At 36.5% G+C, this 18,058-nt stretch overlaps 1 protein-coding gene across 1 annotated transcript in view; it reads right to left on the bottom strand.

The window, feature by feature from the left end:
• The window catches only part of LOC126368312 (protein dissatisfaction), a 37,820-nt gene extending 27,046 nt beyond the window's left edge, over positions 1–10,774 (bottom strand). Inside the window, exons 1-3 of the mRNA XM_050012219.1 lie at positions 10,765–10,774; positions 1,374–1,454; positions 164–325 (exon numbers count right to left, since the gene is read on the bottom strand). Coding sequence (XP_049868176.1) covers positions 164–325; positions 1,374–1,454; positions 10,765–10,774 — 253 coding nt within the window. The remainder of the gene's footprint in view (positions 1–163; positions 326–1,373; positions 1,455–10,764) is intronic.
• Positions 10,775–18,058: the final 7,284 nt, after the last annotated feature.

Here is an 18,058-nt window from a genome sequence, read left to right as displayed (position 1 = left end):
TGACCATACTTTCGTAGCGAGTGGAAGTCCATTATCTTCGCATACCTCACCGGAAAATAAGCGTGGACTTATGCATGTGTATATATGCATTGACCTGGAAGGACTTGGCACTGGTTGCGGTGCGTCTTGTGGTTGTTATGAGCGGTGGTGTGACGTCACTTACCATCCTTGTTCATGTTGGCCTGGAAGCACTTGGCGAGGCGGCAGGCGCGGCACTGGTTGCGATGCGTCTTGTCCACGGGGCAGCGGCCCTTCATCTCGCCGCCCGCCTTACATGTGTACACTCGGTTCCTGTGGATCGACCGCTTGAAGAACCCCGAGCATCCTGGGGAACGAGAACAGAATAAGCTACAGAAAAAACCCTTTTTAATTAAAACGGGTCTTCTCTAGTTAAAACTAGTCTATGATAAATGCCTGTTGTTACTACATACAAGGAATTAGTGTCATCGTAAAGAAAACTTTGACGGGTGATTCAGTCCATGATTCTGAGTTGATATCAAGCAGAATTTTCAAAAAAATTATGGATCGGAAAATAATTTAAAAAAAATACAAAAATATCTTGAATTTTGCGACGGAAAATTCCACTCAGAATCATGGTCTGAATCATCCCCTGAGTATTCGGCACGATGTTACTAACACGCTGTCAAAAATTTGTCAAAAAAGTTAAATGTGATATGGTAGATACTAAAGTGTATACATATTATTAGTGCTCGTTACCGTACAAAACAGTTTAAAAACACTCTATCCTTAAAACTAATTACTTTTTAAGTAGGTACTTAAAGTAAATAAAATAAATAATAGAATTAAAAAAAAATATATATTTTTTACATTGTTGTTGAAATTTTATTTTAGAATTGTAGCGTTAATAATGATTTGTTACCTAACTTTTTTTTAACTTGATTGTGGATTCTTAACTTGGTTAATTTGTTTGTTTCATTCATAATTTTCTTTGTTATTTTTTTAAATTGTTATAAAAAAGGTGCTGTTACCTCTTATTTTTGCCCTTGGTCACATGTACCTACTACCATGTTTACAATAAATAAATGAGCTATTTTAGCTAAGTTATGTTTGTCAGTGAGGAGTTGTAATTGGCTGTCGGTTGTATTTTGTATCACTAGCTGTTGGTCTTCCAATAATAATAAAACAAATAATAGTTGCCTTTGTTCCCATAATCTGCAATAGTCTTACACGAACCGGGGATTGTCTTTGGGTGCACTCCCATAGTGTATACAGGGATAATCGCCGGTTGGTGTTACACAACATTTAGATTAAATTGTCTTAAGGGGCCTCTACGTGTTCCCTACGCACGCCTTCCAAAAGTCCGGGACTCCATAGGCCCGAGATATGGAAACGATAAACAAATAATAACTTACCATCGCAGCTATAGATGCCGTAGTGCTTCCCCGAGCTGCGGTCTCCGCACACATTGCACGGGATGTCGAGCAGCCGGTCACCTAACACATCACATTGTTTAATAAGTACCAGACATTCAATCTTGTACAATCAAAGATCAAAAGTTTAGTGACTAATCTTTTGTTCTTTGATTGTATCCCAACGAATTATTTGTAAACGGTGGTGAAATTTATTATTTATTATTATTAAGGCCTTAAATAACTTGGTCTAAATGCAATGTCCTGCAAAATTGCATAAGTAATTTGACTGCAGGGTCGGAGTCTCACCAAGACACTCTGGCTAAATTACAAAAATTAAGAAATAGGTAAGTACTTGCTAAATTAAATAAAAAAATATTTTTTTAACTTATTTTTAAACAATTTGGCTCACTTTAATGTTCTCAGGCAAACTGTTGATGAGATAAGGTATGCGCTTACTTAGGGTCCTATCCCTATAATAATTGTACACTCTCGGAACAACCAGTTAGCCTGAGGCTATTGATCTAGTAAATACTTATTATCTAATTTATTTACTATTAAACTGACAGGTAGAATTATGAACCATTAGTTCTTATAATTATAAATTTTATGTTTTTGCAGATGTTTTTGGTCTATTACAGAAACGACATGACATGTAACCAGGAGGTCTCATGTACAAGCAGTTAATTTATTACTTTGCAAGAAACTGATTGGACTTTTGCAGCTTATCGTGCATCAACATCAACTCAGTAGCATTTAACCCAATATCGAAGTCGAATCCACGAGGGTTAAAAAAGCCACATTTTAGCAATTCAATAAAAAACAATACTGCTAATGGACATTGCGCACTTACTTTTATATGCCCAAATGTCTAATTGCAATATTGCTTTTTTAGATGTGTTGATTCAATGTGAGCTTTTAAGACCCCCAGGACATCCATATTAAGAAGTCATCACAAGGAAACCCATAGCATAAGCTCGTATTGTAATTTGGTTTATTTTCTATTGGGAAGTTCAGATGGCAGTCGCTTTTGTAAAAAGACAGATCCTTCAATATATTCAGATACAGTAACTGGACCTGGGAATAAACGAGTTAAACGCGAGTTGATGATAATCTTAAAAGAAAGACTTTATCTACCTACTAGTTTCCTTAGACAAGCAGCTGAAGATTCAGCAAGATGTACTCGCAAGGGAGTATTTATTTATTAATTGACACTTCCGAGCCCGGGCCCTTCCCAAAATAGATTAGTCAGATTACAACAATCTCGTTAATAACGTGGTGTTTTTGTTCCGTTTACCGAACGCCTTCCCCTTCGCCCCTTTTCCTTAATGCCGAATGACTGCCATTTACACTGTCTACGCAATAGTACTGAACATTTTACAAGTAGGTACCTATTTTGTAAAAGGTAGGCACTAGTTATAAACTCACCGAGATTATTCAATATAAGTATGTTCTATTTTAAATCTACAATTTACGGTTACAACAGGATTATGTTTTGTAATATTATATTCAAGGTAAGTAAGTACCTAGTATTTGACAAGCATACAATGTACTTTAGTGGAAACTCAAATGAATTGTTACGTCAGAAATTAGTTACCGAAATGGTACCGAATTGGTAGGTATTCTAGAAAAGATTATTTTTTAATCTTATTTTATAAAGTAGAATAACATACAATAATCATGCAGTGTAAACATTTTTTTGTCAATTTGCGAGCATCGGTGTTAAAGGCGGTCGACCCTAATGCCTCGAATCCTTTTCAAGAAAAGATCTTTTCTTTTTTCGGCAAAATGGACTTAGACGACTTTACTGTTCGTCTTTCGGGCCTTCGAGAAAAGCCGCGAAGTGTCGTAATTATCCCCTTTTGGTGTAGCTTGAAAAGGATTTTACGACAGGGGTATTCAGGCTTCAAGATAAAACGATATGCTGGAGACAGAAAAATAAATGTAATAGTCTTAATTCTTAATACAATTCGTTTGTAACAATTTGTACAATTTGTTTGTCTAATCGCCTTGATATGAATCATTAATCTGATTTTGTAGCTTTTAAGTATGTTATATTATTGTAATAAGTGCCAGACAAACTCTTCTTCATAACCATTAAAATACTTCTAACTGTTTATAAACGCACGATAACTGTGTGATGACTAGACGAACTGATAATTCAAGAGATCTTAGGTATCGATTCTCAGTAGGATGAATTTAGGATACGAACTTTTTAATGTCGAATTGGTTTGATTTCAGCTATAGACAACTATGGTAAGTAGTTTGTAGTTGTACAAATATGTGGGTAAGTATTAAATTATTGAGTGTCAAACGAGGAGCTAATGTGATCAAAGTGATTAGCGCTCACTAATTTACACCATCGAGCGCGTACAGTGGGGTGCCACACACCATCAACACAACCATAAAGTATACCGTGGTTAAACTACCGTAAGGTCTGGTTTCGACTGATAATGATCTTACTGAATTTAGCATTAAAGGTGGACATACAAATTGTCGATATAATCGTGAATGTATCGTATTGTGATCTGAATAGAGTACCGTTTTAGTTGTTAGTGATTGAAATCCACCTCTGCTCTGGCCGATAGTTGAAAGTACGTTATGCTCGACAAATTGCAAGTATTGTACGCGTGTGAACTCTAACACATTGATGAACTAATGCCCATAATCGTTGCATGCGTGTCCCGGGACAAAAAGGTAAGCTTAGAATGTGTATGTCCATTATACACGCATACTTAAAGGCCACCACACACTATTTTGTCCCAATTTTTGACTGAGTAGACACCACACGAAAATCTTTTGTTTGTTCTCCATCCCCGTGCAATTTAAGGTTAATGTACATAGAGTCTAGAAAGCGCGTCAAGCTGGGTGGGACGCAAGATGTTGTTGCGGTTTCACAGAAAAACCCGCTCCACGTCGAGATTTTCCCGTTTTTCCGGTTCTGTGTAAATCAGTGCATGCTTGAAATTGAACACTACACCATTGTAGTCCAGGCATGTTGCAGAAGTTGACCAAGGGATATATCGTCTGCCTCACTGACATCTATGACAGGCGACGGGTTCTTTTCTTGCGTAGATTGTGTCGTCAATGACAAACTGCATCACTTCTGATGTCAGAATTACCATTGAGCCGCCAAAGGCAGTCACTACACAGATCATTATATAATTCAAAAATAAATAGAGTTACGTATCCAACTCACGAGAGCTATGAAAAACAATCAACTTGGTTATAGTATGAGAACAGCCTGTATAGTAATTCTCCTTATTTGCGTACATGTACTTATACTGGGATAGGGGCCCCTCTTGGGAGGACTTAGCGTAAGTTATACCCCACTTAACAAACGTTTAGTAGATAGAAACTAGATGTGTTATTCTTATTATATCTTGGATTGTCTGAAAAGTAAGATGGTCCGTGTTTTAGAAGGCACGTTAAGTTTGTTCGTAGGTTGTAGTTTTTACATAAGCCATGTCAGAGGCCTAAGGCATCAGGCAAATCAATAAAAACATTGAAATGAAGATTGTGAAGTTGAACCAGACCGCTCACAGAAGATTAGTGTTGGAAAATACAGTAAACTGAGGAGTTAAAATGGCCACATCGAAGCAATTCATCTAAGAAAGCAATATTTTTTTTTTAATATTTTTATTTGACATTTGCTTGCATTGCGCACTTACTTTTATATGCGCAAATGTCAAATTGCAAAATTGCTTCGATGTGGCCTTTTTAACCCCCTGACTACAAACAAAAGAGGAAACAGCCAGATGCTGATGAATATCTCTTCTAGCTAACTAATAATTCTTTGTAGAAGGACATTGTTCTGTGTTGATTTGCCAATGTCTTTGGGATCGCTTTCAGAGGACTCTGGGATATGGAACGAAACCTATATATAATCCATTTTAGTTGAATACTGATCAAATGTGCAACAGAGTAAAGTGGAAGGAAAAGACTCGGAAAGCAAACCCACCACATAATGCAAGGGAAAGAGAGAGCTATGGTATTAATGTTTGTGCAGGAATTAAGTATATTGCTATAAACTGGCGTTGTAGATTGGTGATGGTAATGCGCGCCGGCTGACTGGTGATGAGGAGGATCGAAGAAAACGCAGACATTAATTTTTTTTACGGTAAGTATATTTAAATATTTAGGGCCCTATCTCACCAAGATGGCGCATCAACATGTATAAACGCTACCTTATCTATATGTAGTGTCTTGTTGATTATGTGGTTGGTGGTGCCAACTGTATACATTTTGAAGGTGGCGCTACCATGGTGTCCTGGTGAGATATGGCCGACACAATTTCATAACGCGTTTGCATGCAATCGTAGAAGAAGAATTGTTGTTATGTTATGAAATGAAAAGAGTAAAATAAAAACTAGCCCTATGATCGAGAACTGAATCGTAGAAATGATAACGTCTCTTGATAACTTGAATAGCGAGAGTTTAAATGTAATGAAACGTAGCAATAAAAATCATGGGTATCATAAATACAACTTTCGAAATATTACTAAAACCCACTACACTGCTTCTCACAAAACAATAGATAAAGAAGTTCACAATTTTACTGCATACTTAATTTATGTTATAAAATCCCTCCTTTGAAATGTCAGACAGGCAGTCGCTTCTGTAAACAACCGGACCTGTCAAATCATCAGATTTTGTAAGCATACATCGTTAGGTATAACGGGATAATGCTAGAGAGGTGATGATCATGATTTTAAAGTATATTTTATATATACAAACCACATCACATTTTTTTAAATTGGTTTTTTAACGATGTTTTAATACCTAATGTAGAAACTAATCTAAAAGATAATATAATCCTAAGAGGTGGTTTTTCCCTTATAAGGCATTTTTCCCATGAATGACAAGTCAAAAGGAAAACGCAGAATGTTCATGTCTATTTTCCTTTTGTACAATAAAATATAATTGTATTTTACGAAGAGCATCGCAAAGACATCTCTCCACTCATCAATATTGAATTGAACACTCTGTACCTACACTACGGTCCAGTTCAAGTAACAATCTGTAAGGGTGTGGTGCGGGTAGAGTACGTCCCTAAGTTACACAGGGACTTCGGACTGACCGACGTCGCGTTAATCTCTAGGCTACATCTATATTTAGTCTATAGTCTTCGTTACAGACAATAGTTATGCGAGTACAATATAGGTTTGGACAGCATTCTATAGGTATAGATAAGTATTTCCACAGAAATTCTCATACTCTTAAGAAACACACAGTCTTTATAATACAGTTAAAGTCTTTGTAATTTAATCATTGTAGGCAGAGACCACGGAATTCCACTCACTACGACCCATGAAAGTGGCCTACAAAGGTGATCTGTCTACCTTTGTTTCCTCCACTTTCATGAATGATCATCATCATGCATGCTCGCTGGTTTAGAGCACCCTTAAACTGGTCTTTCCTTAAAAACATCCGGTATGTGCCTAAGCCTTCTCCTTCCTACTCTGCCACTTATACCGGCACAAGAAATATTTTTCGAATCCTTTTCAAGAATAGATCTTTTCTTTTTTCGGCAAAATGGACTTAGACGACTTTACTGTTCGTCTTTCGGGCCTTCGAGAAAAGCCGCGAAGTGTCGTAATTATCCCCAAGAAATATTGCACAAGAAATATTTTTCTTAAGTCTTTTATTCGTTCTCGCTACATGTCTGTACCATCTAAGCATCCCTTTCTCAATTTTTGTCACTACATTTTATTTCACACTACAACGCTGCCTTATTATAATTAAAACACATAATACCGGGTTGTTACCGCGTTAAAATCGCGACTGCCTTATCCTCCTGCCTACCAAAAGCACTTTTTTTGGAGTATGTTTCTGAAATTTTAGTATGTTGTTCGGAATAGGTTGACATGCAAGGGAAAAATAGATAAAAAAATCCTGCTTTCGGAAAAACGATTTTTCGCTATGTCCTATGTAGAGAACAAAGTGACGATATTACTATGTGATTTATGTAGTACATAGGATAATTCTGGGATGATATCTGGAATAAAAATAAGTAAAGGTACTGAAAAGCAAACAAAAATACTTATATTTTAAGCCTCCTATCAGAAAATTGAGAAACAAAACAAAAATAAATCAGTCTTCTTCAAAAATTATCAAAATTAAACAATTCTTCCTTATAATTATAACATAACAGAACAATAATCAACATTTTGTACTTTTAAGTCATTAATGAGGAACATAATCATGAGATCAACTAGGTGTAAGTAAAGCTTCAATTAAAAACTACTCAGCATCCTTGTGGAAGTCGGAAAAACAATTCCTATTTGGTGTAAAACAGAGATAAATATCACATTTTATGCAGTAAACTGTGGTCTTTTTGGAGCATCCTCTATTCCTACAGCGCGATTGTTTAGTGTTATATTCGGGTAAGTGTGCAGCAGACTTCATACGGCGTTCTCTGGAAGGTATTGGTTTGATAAGGATCTTACGTTTCTTGTGTTTGGGTTCGAGCTCTTCATACTCTTCACCTCCACTTTCACCATCACTTTGTTCTTCATTGTCTCCAATAAGTTTTGTACCCAAATCGAGTTTGTACTGACGCATTTGTATTATGTTTCTCTTTATGGCACCTTTCTCTATTTGAACAGCTCTATATTGCAGCCAAGCATTTACCACCGCCAAATCAAAGAGATGTGATATAACACGAATTGTCCACTTTTTTGTTCGGTTACGCGATGGGCAGACTGAAAGCATGCGATCTGTAAGGTCGACTCCACCCATGTTTTGGTTGTAAGTTTTAATAACTTCGGGCCTTCTAACTCTTTCATATCGCTTATCTTTTTTAGACCAACGTTCGCATTCGTCGTGGTTTTGATCACAGTAACAAGTGGACATCATTAATACTGGTTTGTTGTCGAGCCACATTGTAACAGCGATTTTTCCATCCTCTCTTACCTTCACTTCACTACTTCCTCTCGCCTTTTTTCGGAATACTTTTTCTTCTGTCAAGACACAGCTTTTAGGAACTCTGTTTTTCATAATGGTACCTGTACCATGAAATCCACGTCTCAATAGTTCATCGCACAGTTTTGTAGAAGTGAAAAAACGATCGAAAAATAATAAATGACCAGGGACCAATGTGCGAGTTAAAGTTAAAACGGCTGCTTCGCCTAAACCAAAACCTTGGCCGATCAAATCCGGGAACGTAGTGTCTCCCTGATACACCACCATATCGCAAACAACGCCTTGAGGAGTTGCGAGGACAAACACTTTCAACCCAACGGGATTAGGTTTGTTGGGGCAGTATTGACGCATTGGACATTTTCCGGTGAAAGGGATAATCATTTCATCAATGCTCATTTCTTTAGGCCTGTTTTGTTCATGACAACCATTTAATATTCTTCGAAAAAGTGGTTGTATTTTCCAAGTTTTTTGTATTTTTTGTTCTGCAGATACTTCACTGTCGTAAACACACTTTAGGCGAAGTCTAATAAAAAAGAATCTGTTTCTTGTCATAGCCATTGCAATGATGGGAACCTTCCATTTATCTGACCAGTACATATCAATTTGAGGATACTGTAACGCAGACATTATCATTGTGATACCAATATATATTTTAAGTTCTCTCAAAGTAAGCCCCATTGATTTACCTGTCTCTAAAATATGTGTTCTATTTGTACAATTAACGATCGTTGTTAGTATTTCATCATCGATATATTGATCATAGAACTGATTCCACTCCCAATTTTTAGTTTCTTTATGTATATACGCTGGTTGCATCAAATCATTCATTTCTGGTTCTATAGTAGCTTTGGTCCACGTATCTTGAATACCATCGATTGTTTGTCGATTTCTGACTGCTATCTGTCGAGTAGACAAAGATGGTGGTTCTGACTGCTGAAAATCATCTCCAACTCGTGTTCCACGTCCACGCCCACGACCGCGAGAACGTCCACGCGAAACGCTTCTCCCACGACCTCGTGATCGAGACTGTGATGTCGAAGATACATAAACTGAATCGCTGGATAACGCTGGAGAAGCAGAAGGAGTGATTAACGTAGCGTCTTCTTCGTCTGAACTGCTAGACTCACTGATTTGATGGTCATTGCCTCTTTGGCTGAACTCTGATGGAATGAACTCTGGATCGTCATCCGAATCTTCTCCGGAATAGTCAAACTCGGAGTCATTTAAAGCTTCAGATATGTCATTATCCGTTATAACTGCAAAAACACAAAATATCGGTCAATACCTTCCAATGTCCTTCTAACAGTACACTTAGAGTCGAACTATCAAAACTTTAGTTACCTACATTTGTTTTTTGCAAAGGACATAAAACAAGAAAGTAAGGTTATGTGGACTCATTTTACTGAAATGCAAAAATACCACCGGATATTACCTATTTATACATTTATTTGATTATTAACTACATCAACATAATGAATTGTAAATATTTATATAAGATTATCATTGATTAACTTACCTCTGCGCGAGCGCACTGCCACACGTCTGCTTTCAGTCGCCATTTTGCAAAAAATGGCAGATGTCAAATGTCAACTTTTTATGTCTATCTTACGCAAACAAACAATAGATGTCGTTAGTCTCAAATTCTCAGTGTTACCATTAATAAAACCGATAATAGATTTTTTTTATTGTTATGTTCTATGTACAGTACATATGTAGGCAGGAGGTTATGAGACTGCCTTAGTAATCTAAGTACTTGTTTCTTATTCTATCGTTGACAGTTACCCCACTCATACTCTAAAATACTTTATATTCAATCTAGTTTGATTGATAAAGTAACTAGAAATAAAATTAATAATCAATCTTCTCCTAAAAATATTATTTACACCATATAAAAGTCATCAACGAGAACATATATTACTTAATTGGAAATAAAATCTCTATTTGTATTTTGACTTAAACAAAGTTTTCATTGAGTTATCAAAATTATTACTCTTTTTTAATTGAATCATAATTTAATAATATTTGACAAAAACGAGTGGGTACCTTATGTACTTAGATAATAAAAAGGGGTTATTAAAAAAAAATAAAGGCAGGAGAACCTTTTTTTTGAAACAGATCTTTTACTTACTGACGAGACGGTCAGGTCAGTTTGGAAAAGTTTATCTACTGTTATTTTGTATTTAGGTACTGTATTGTTATTGTCAATAAATAACTTAAAATGCAAGTAAAAATATCGGCACTATAATTGTTATTTATTTCATTATATCTGATCGATAGTTGTGTTGGCAAAGACACGACGGTCATTGTGTAATAAAAATAAACGAATACCAAGCTGATATTCAAAATGTGACATATAAGAAAATGCCGTGGGTAATACCTACCGTATAAAATAAAATAAGGGTGCGCTCAAAAGGAGTCGAGATTGCAAATGTCAAACAAGAGCTCTGCTTGCACAAAGGTGTTCACTGACCTGTTCCCATCCTACGGACGGCCACGGCCGGCGCCCGCTGCTTCTCCCAGAACGCAGACAGCTCGACTGCTTACAACTACCACCAACTAAATCACTACACTCCCTAACATAACAAAAGTCAACTAACCCTTCCAAAAAACTTCAATAAAAATAAAAATACCAACTACAAAATAATAATTTTAGTTTGCACTTTCTAAACGACAGAATTTAATTCTTAATTTGAAAAAATCCGCGGTTTTGAACCGAACGTAGAATTTTAAATGACTAGAAATGACTTCGAGCCCGAGTCGCGGCTTTCGACCGACTGCTCTGATAATTGTGATCTTTGAAGCCGCTGCGGAGATCGCGAGTCACATCATCCCCTGATTACATCGAGTCCCACCCCCTGAGTGAAACAGCAATATCAGAGCTGGGGTGCGCGCGAACGAGACCGTTGTTATCCCATCTTGTGTCCCGGTCCACAGGCTACATTGTCACGGCGGCCGCGGCTATGAATCTGACCGTATTCCGTGTACGCACAGACACAATGGCTTGCTACGCTCGGAGACGGTTACGTAGCGTATTCCCGTAATATTTTTTTAGAAAGGACTAGCAAATTATTATAGTTATGTTTCTGATAACAAATCGCGAATATAAAGCATAGTACGTACTTAACTATAGACTTTTCGTAAATAAGATACTTAAATAAGTGTCCTTAAAATGCTTTTACTTTCTTCATTTATCTTGTTTTACCTAGGCAAAAAAAAAACATTCAGTTAAAGTGATCATAAGTAAAATACCTACTAATTTAGCACGTTCTTCGAAGTAACTATTCGAACCTAATTTTATACGTTACGAATCTTCATCCATTTTCCTCTTGAAGTACTTAAAAGAAAAACGATTTTCCTTTACGAACTATATCGGTGTCGCAAACATTAGAATGTCAAGTTGGACGGCGGCGGGGTGGGTAGGGGGCTAATTGGCGGGGCGGCGGGCCAGCCAATCAGACGCCAGAGTCGCGAGGGGCGGCGCGTAGCTTTTGAATTGAACGCGCTACGACGGCAAGTCGCCACGTGTGCTACCGCTACTAGAGCTGTGGTTGTGAATTGTCACAATTGCCACTTCCATATTTACTAACGAAATGACATGCAATCACGTCGTGACTTGTATAATTTTCCTTGAAATACTTGTATTATATTGAGTAGGATTTGCCAAACGAGTACCTACAAAATGGTATACATACTATTTTTCATAGTTTGCACGTAGCATCGCCAAATACTGGATAGGAAAAATCATTAGATTTTTTTTTTATATATAAATATTGAATAACAATCTCGTAAACCATACTATCAGAATCTCTCAAAACTTACATACCGAATAGTTCGGTCTGACGACAATATAACAGAAATAACTTAATAGAATACTTACCTATGTAACTTATTAAAGGTTTACTTATGTACTGGCTCGGTGAAGCGTGGGTGCACAGTTCATCTTGTGGTGGATGTACTTCTGAGAAGCCCAATTAGGAATATGGGTAGTCGTGAACTTATGTTATGTTATAAATCTGGTTTATATAATTATATTATAGGTAACATGAAATATTAGGCACGAATTGTTCTCTTCTTGCAGTTTGCACAATAAGTTCGCAATGATAAACAGTACTATGTCAATAAAATTATAAAGACTTACGACCCGCTAAGCGTAGTGGATCCCTCTATTACCGGCCAGTATCCGGGATTAGGGTGTCCACGGCAGTTGTTATTCCAAGGGTAATCCCACCACTTCAGACGACACGCGACCTCACAGATTAATAACACTAGTAAGCAGCACCCGGGCTTATTAAGGAAATAGGGATTATCTATAAGAGATTTCTTACCGAGCCTAGTGATATAAATTGGTTAATGTAACAATAAAGATAAGATACTTTATTTAGGTTACCTACTTTACATTGACAATTATAATTGTTATAGGTAAGTAATATACCCATCAAAGCATCATGCCTGTATCCCCGAAGGGAAAGGCAGACATGTATCATACATTATGATAGTACTATACTCATACACTATACTCGTATACTCATTTTGCAGGTATAATATCTACTAATCTATAATATAATAGCAAACTATTGGGTTAGGTAGAGTCACAATAAATTTTAATTCATCTGAAGGCAAAGTTGCAGTCACTTATAGTAAGTCTATATATACTACTAATTTGTTATAAATTTTGTAATAATTAGGAATATCTAGTACTTATATCTATAGTATACATACATAAACAAACCTACAAATGGCTACTCTGCTATTAATCAAAAACAAAATTAATATTTACATTAGCAATCGTGAGAAATTCTCACGTACTTGCTTGTTAGTTTAAATAAGAAGAAATCAAAATTTAAATTAACACTCCAAATTGAATTGAATTATTTTTAAAAAACGTAGTGGGTTTTGTGACGATTGTTCACTTGAAATATAAAAACATATGCGCGGGCGAAAAAGTAAAGGGGTACACTTCACCCCTCTCGTCCCTTCAATTGTAAACTTGACGAACGCAAACACTTCAAATAATTTGCGCGTGACCATTCCATTGTCGGACAAATCCTCCATAAACTTTATTTAAAATGCAAACAGACTCGTTTTAAAGCAATTAATCAGTGATTACTTAGTTAGTTATCTTTCAAGTCTTCAGACTTTATAATTTTATTTTTCACTTTCTCAAAATAAAAACTTCTTAATGAAGTGTATCTGGCCACTTAAGACAAAAAAAATCGATGTAGCTGTATTTATGAGAAAACATTTTCTATTTCAAAATAAAACAGCTTTTAAAAAAAATTTCGCTGCTAAATATGGCCATTAACACTAGATATCTGAAACAAAAAGATTTTTCTTTTTCTACGGGATTGGGAGTCATGGAAAAGCAGATAATGCGTTCACTTTAGACGCTTATCATCCCGGGCATGTTGTAAAAGTGGGCTGAAGTATTTTATTTCCTTTATCGTGAAATAAGTAAAAGTTTCTACGATGAGCTGATAGTTGTCACTGAGGTATATTATAATTATCATCTTGGAGGTGTGAAAAGTCTACGCTGAAGAAATTCATCTAAAATACCAATATTGCTATTTGACATCGTGTACTTACTTTTATAATGTGTATTATATGATCTGTGACAATGTATACTTACGCGCAAATGTCAAATGCAATGTTACTTTTTAGATGAATTGCTTCAATTTCTCATAGGTCTTAAATATTAAGTGTGCCTGTAAGTTTCAGCCTGAAGGCCTTAAAAGCACATGTTAATGCAATTCTTTTAATAAAAGCTATATGCAATTTAATTTTCCATTTGTGTATCTAAAAGTAGGTGCGCAATGTCAACTTTTACACCCTCAGAAGGCTGAAAATCACCTCCGCGGACCGGTCTTTGCTTAAAATGCGCAACGTCACAGTCATTTTATCGATTTTAACGATATGTGTCGTTTTGTCGATTGGTGCAAACATCGATAATTTTATCACGTTGCGCATGTTGGAAATGCTGGTGACTTACGGCTCTGCCGACCCCGATAGAAGTATATAAATTTTGTATAACTCACTGTCAAAATATATTTTCGTCCGAAATTATAGAGACACTTTTACTCTTAACATAAATCACTTCACATTTTGAGTAATTTTCCTCAAATGGGGTTACATAAACAATGGCGTTGCGTAGACCTGAGTAAGCAGGGAGGCTCGTTAGTGAATCTGTGCGTACAACGTGCGAGTAGCTGTCAACAACGTGACGACAACTCATTCGATACACGCCCTTCTGTGTCATTAGTACCGCGATATTTGTATCAGGGAGGAAGAGGTGAGAAAATGGTCGTGTACTTTGGATACGTAAACGAACATACTCGGGCCCACTGCTGTGCACATGCATCCCCTTAAACAACCGGAGGGGTTATGGAGCATACTCCACCACGTTTCTTCACTGCGGGTTGGTGGAGGTGTTTTTACAGCTAATAGCCAAGACCAACGGCTTCACGTGCACTCCGATGCAAGGAAACATCTTACTTTTTCGGACATTCAAGTGGTTCAACCCTAAAAAGTCCTTACCAAACAAAGGACAGTCTCACAAAGTGATTTCGACAATGACCCCATCGGGAATCGAACCCGGACCTCCAGATCGTGAGTCTAACGCCCTAACCACAACACGACACAAGAATATAGAGGCGTTAGGATAAATGAGTACTTAGTTGTTTTTACTTTGCAGGTGGAGAGTTAAGGTTGGAGGGGTATAATTGTACTTAAGGAAATGTTGAATGAAGACAACATACCTACTTACTTATTTTTTTTTCTTTAAGTAGTTAGTAGTAGAGGAAGTGAAATGTAGAGTTATTAGTTTGTTACTTACGAAACTGTAAAGCCTATGTGAGTATTTTTGAAACGAGTTTTTGAGACCGAAAGGCCTAAGGCCTAAAGAGTTTTGGTAAAATAACTTCTAAGTATTAAAAACCGAGTTTTAAAGCTGACTTTTGCATAGTCGTTTACATAACACTTCCCCAATACTAGACTCTACATTTTCTGATTGGGGGTTAAAAAGCCACATAATTGAACCAATTCATCTAAAAAAGAAATATTGTTATTTCGATTTGTTGACATTGCGCACTCAGTTTACTTCTCTATGTGCAAATCTCAAATTGCAGTGTTGCTTTTTAGATGAATTACTTTAACGTGGCCTTTTTGGAACACCTGATGTTTATTCAACGAAATAAAGTGCCATATCCACTTGGTGACGAGTGTGGTAGGTGCTCTTAGCGCCTGAGACGCGACGCACCTGTGTTGGTGACAAATGAGCACTAAAGTAAAAATCGCGCGCCGCCGCGTTCGCCTGAATTAATTCGTCTCGTGGTGTCTCTTAGGGTGTCATCCTCTCGCGTAGACTATAAACAATAGTAGAGGGGTCTAAAGTATTTTACATTCAACCAAGGGGGGTTAAAAAGGAAGATTGCTATTTGACATTTGTTTGCATTGCGCACTCACTTTTATATGCGCAAATGTCAAATTGCAATATTGCTTATTTAGATGAAATGCTTCTATGTGGCCTTTTTAACACCCCAGTTTTCTAGTTTGCACAAAGCCTTCCTTTTTTCCTCCAGTGCGTCCTCCAGCCAGCCTTGTAGGGAAGTGTCAGCGCATATAATTATTAATTTGAGTTACATTACAGTTGCATGCTTCTATTGCAGTAACTTGCAGTATCCATGTTGCCTGCCAAAAATGCCTTTCTCTTAGTTAATTTATTTATAATGCCCAGGTAACTAACTGGACATTCTAAGACTGATCTGGATTTTCTGTTCAGACTATTTATTAAATGAATTATAAATAATCAATTTCCACAATTATTGGCCGCCATGTCTACTAGTTGTATATATCTCCCGGATCGCATCAGGCACTTAGCCGGTCGCGGCGGCCCGCGGCGGACTGATTTATGTCGCCCGCCCGCCGTCGAGCGCGACAATTTATTTCAATTAACGCGATATGCCCCCGGCCATCCACCCAGCCGCGCGATTACCATTCAAATATCGCCCAATTTACTAGAAACATTTGACAATCTGTTCTCTTCTGTGTTATATACATGTTCTGATAGAGTACCTAAGTAGAATGATTACTATAAAAAGTTTAAAAATATTTGAATAATTTTCTAACCCCATCGCAAATATATTGAAACCCATGAAAAAAGCATTTTCTATAATCCTGAATTTTCCAATTTCCCGAGAATACTTTCCATTGTTTTTTACAGTAAAATCTTTATACCCAATATTTATCTATACAATACTAATTATTAGGTATGTAAATATTTTTCGACATTAAAAACAGTCGTATAGAATCTACAGGAGTCTACATTTGCAAATTACCAGGGTTTTAACTGCGTATATTTTTATTCTTCAGTCGAATTAAATATATACTTAGGATTAAGTAGTTACTACTCAATGAGGACAACAAACACCACCGTAGCTCAAAGTGCTGCAATTGACTTGTCTCGTACGGTGCGGTACCCATATTATAAACCCCTTCTCCTTTTATAATTTAAAGATAATTTTACATACTTACATTTTGTTGAAGACAAAAGGTTTCATTGTTATTTTTTCTTACAAGAATCAAAAGCTGTATATAATTTTCATTTATATAAATTTTACAGGATCACATACATAAGAATTATTTTGTATGTGTAAAGGGCAATTTAGCGTAAAAAAAGAAAATGTGTAAACGTGAGTATTAAACCAACATTTTACCCAATGAAAAGTAAACTCAGACGGCATAAGTACCTAAGTGAGAATGATAGAAGGGCAAACGGGTGTTAAACCCGGAGCGATTGCGGGAATTCATTTGTGCTAAAAGCGTGGCGGCGGATCCGCGGGCGTCGTTCGCAAACAGATAACGACGGCTCGCGAAAAAGTCCTTTTAAAAATGTTGCGGCACGTACCGCCATGGCGGCCATTACGGCAAAGTGCCGGCTGTTGGTTTAAAGATTTTAGACGCAAACACGGAAACGGATTTTTTGGTGGGAAACGGAATTATGTGTAAGTAATTACGACGTTTTTACTGTTTCATTTGAGCACAGAGATTATTATTGTTTGTCGAGTTCTTTTTAATGGATTTTATAGCATTTTATTGCCTAGATGTAGTAGATAAGTATTCGCCGAATTTCACTAAGCTATTTTACTATATAACGGTGTTGTAACTTTTTTTCAAGTGACATTGTATATCTTGTGTTGAGAAATAAATATCCTTTATAGGTAATATAGTACCTAATAGTAGCGGAACGTGTTTTTTGTGTTTATGATAATAATTATAAAAACAATCTGTTGGTATTCATATTTATTTATTGATCGCAAAACGTTACTCTATCCTAATTGGACTCATTTGGCATATTCGATGTATACAGATAACGATTTATCGGGCGTAGGTTGGTTTTGCCGACAATAGGTAATTTCGATAACTGTCTGTACCATCACACTTTTTTAAAAAACAACATAAACTACAGAGACACGTTTTATTAAAAAAAAAAATTGTAAGTAGTCAGGATTTTTATTATTTTACTGAATAAACAAACCTTCTTATAACAATATTTGTTACAACTCATAGCCGAATTTTATAAAAAAAATCTGGAATATTGAGTATGTACCTATAATGGATAATGCCGCGGCGCGGGCTCTCTCTAGGTAGATAGGTAAGTACGTAATGCTTGGTCCCCACGTAATTTAATGCTAATATCTAAAAACTTAAGAGTAAATTACTATTATTAGTATTTCTCAAGCTTTTTGAGGGGACCACTGAAGTCAGAGACG

This window comes from Pectinophora gossypiella, chromosome 7, assembly GCF_024362695.1.
Source record: "Pectinophora gossypiella chromosome 7, ilPecGoss1.1, whole genome shotgun sequence".
Taxonomy (NCBI): Eukaryota; Metazoa; Arthropoda; class Insecta; order Lepidoptera; family Gelechiidae; genus Pectinophora; species Pectinophora gossypiella.
Note: the sequence above shows the minus strand (reverse complement) of the source record. Positions and strands in the feature narration are given on the sequence as shown.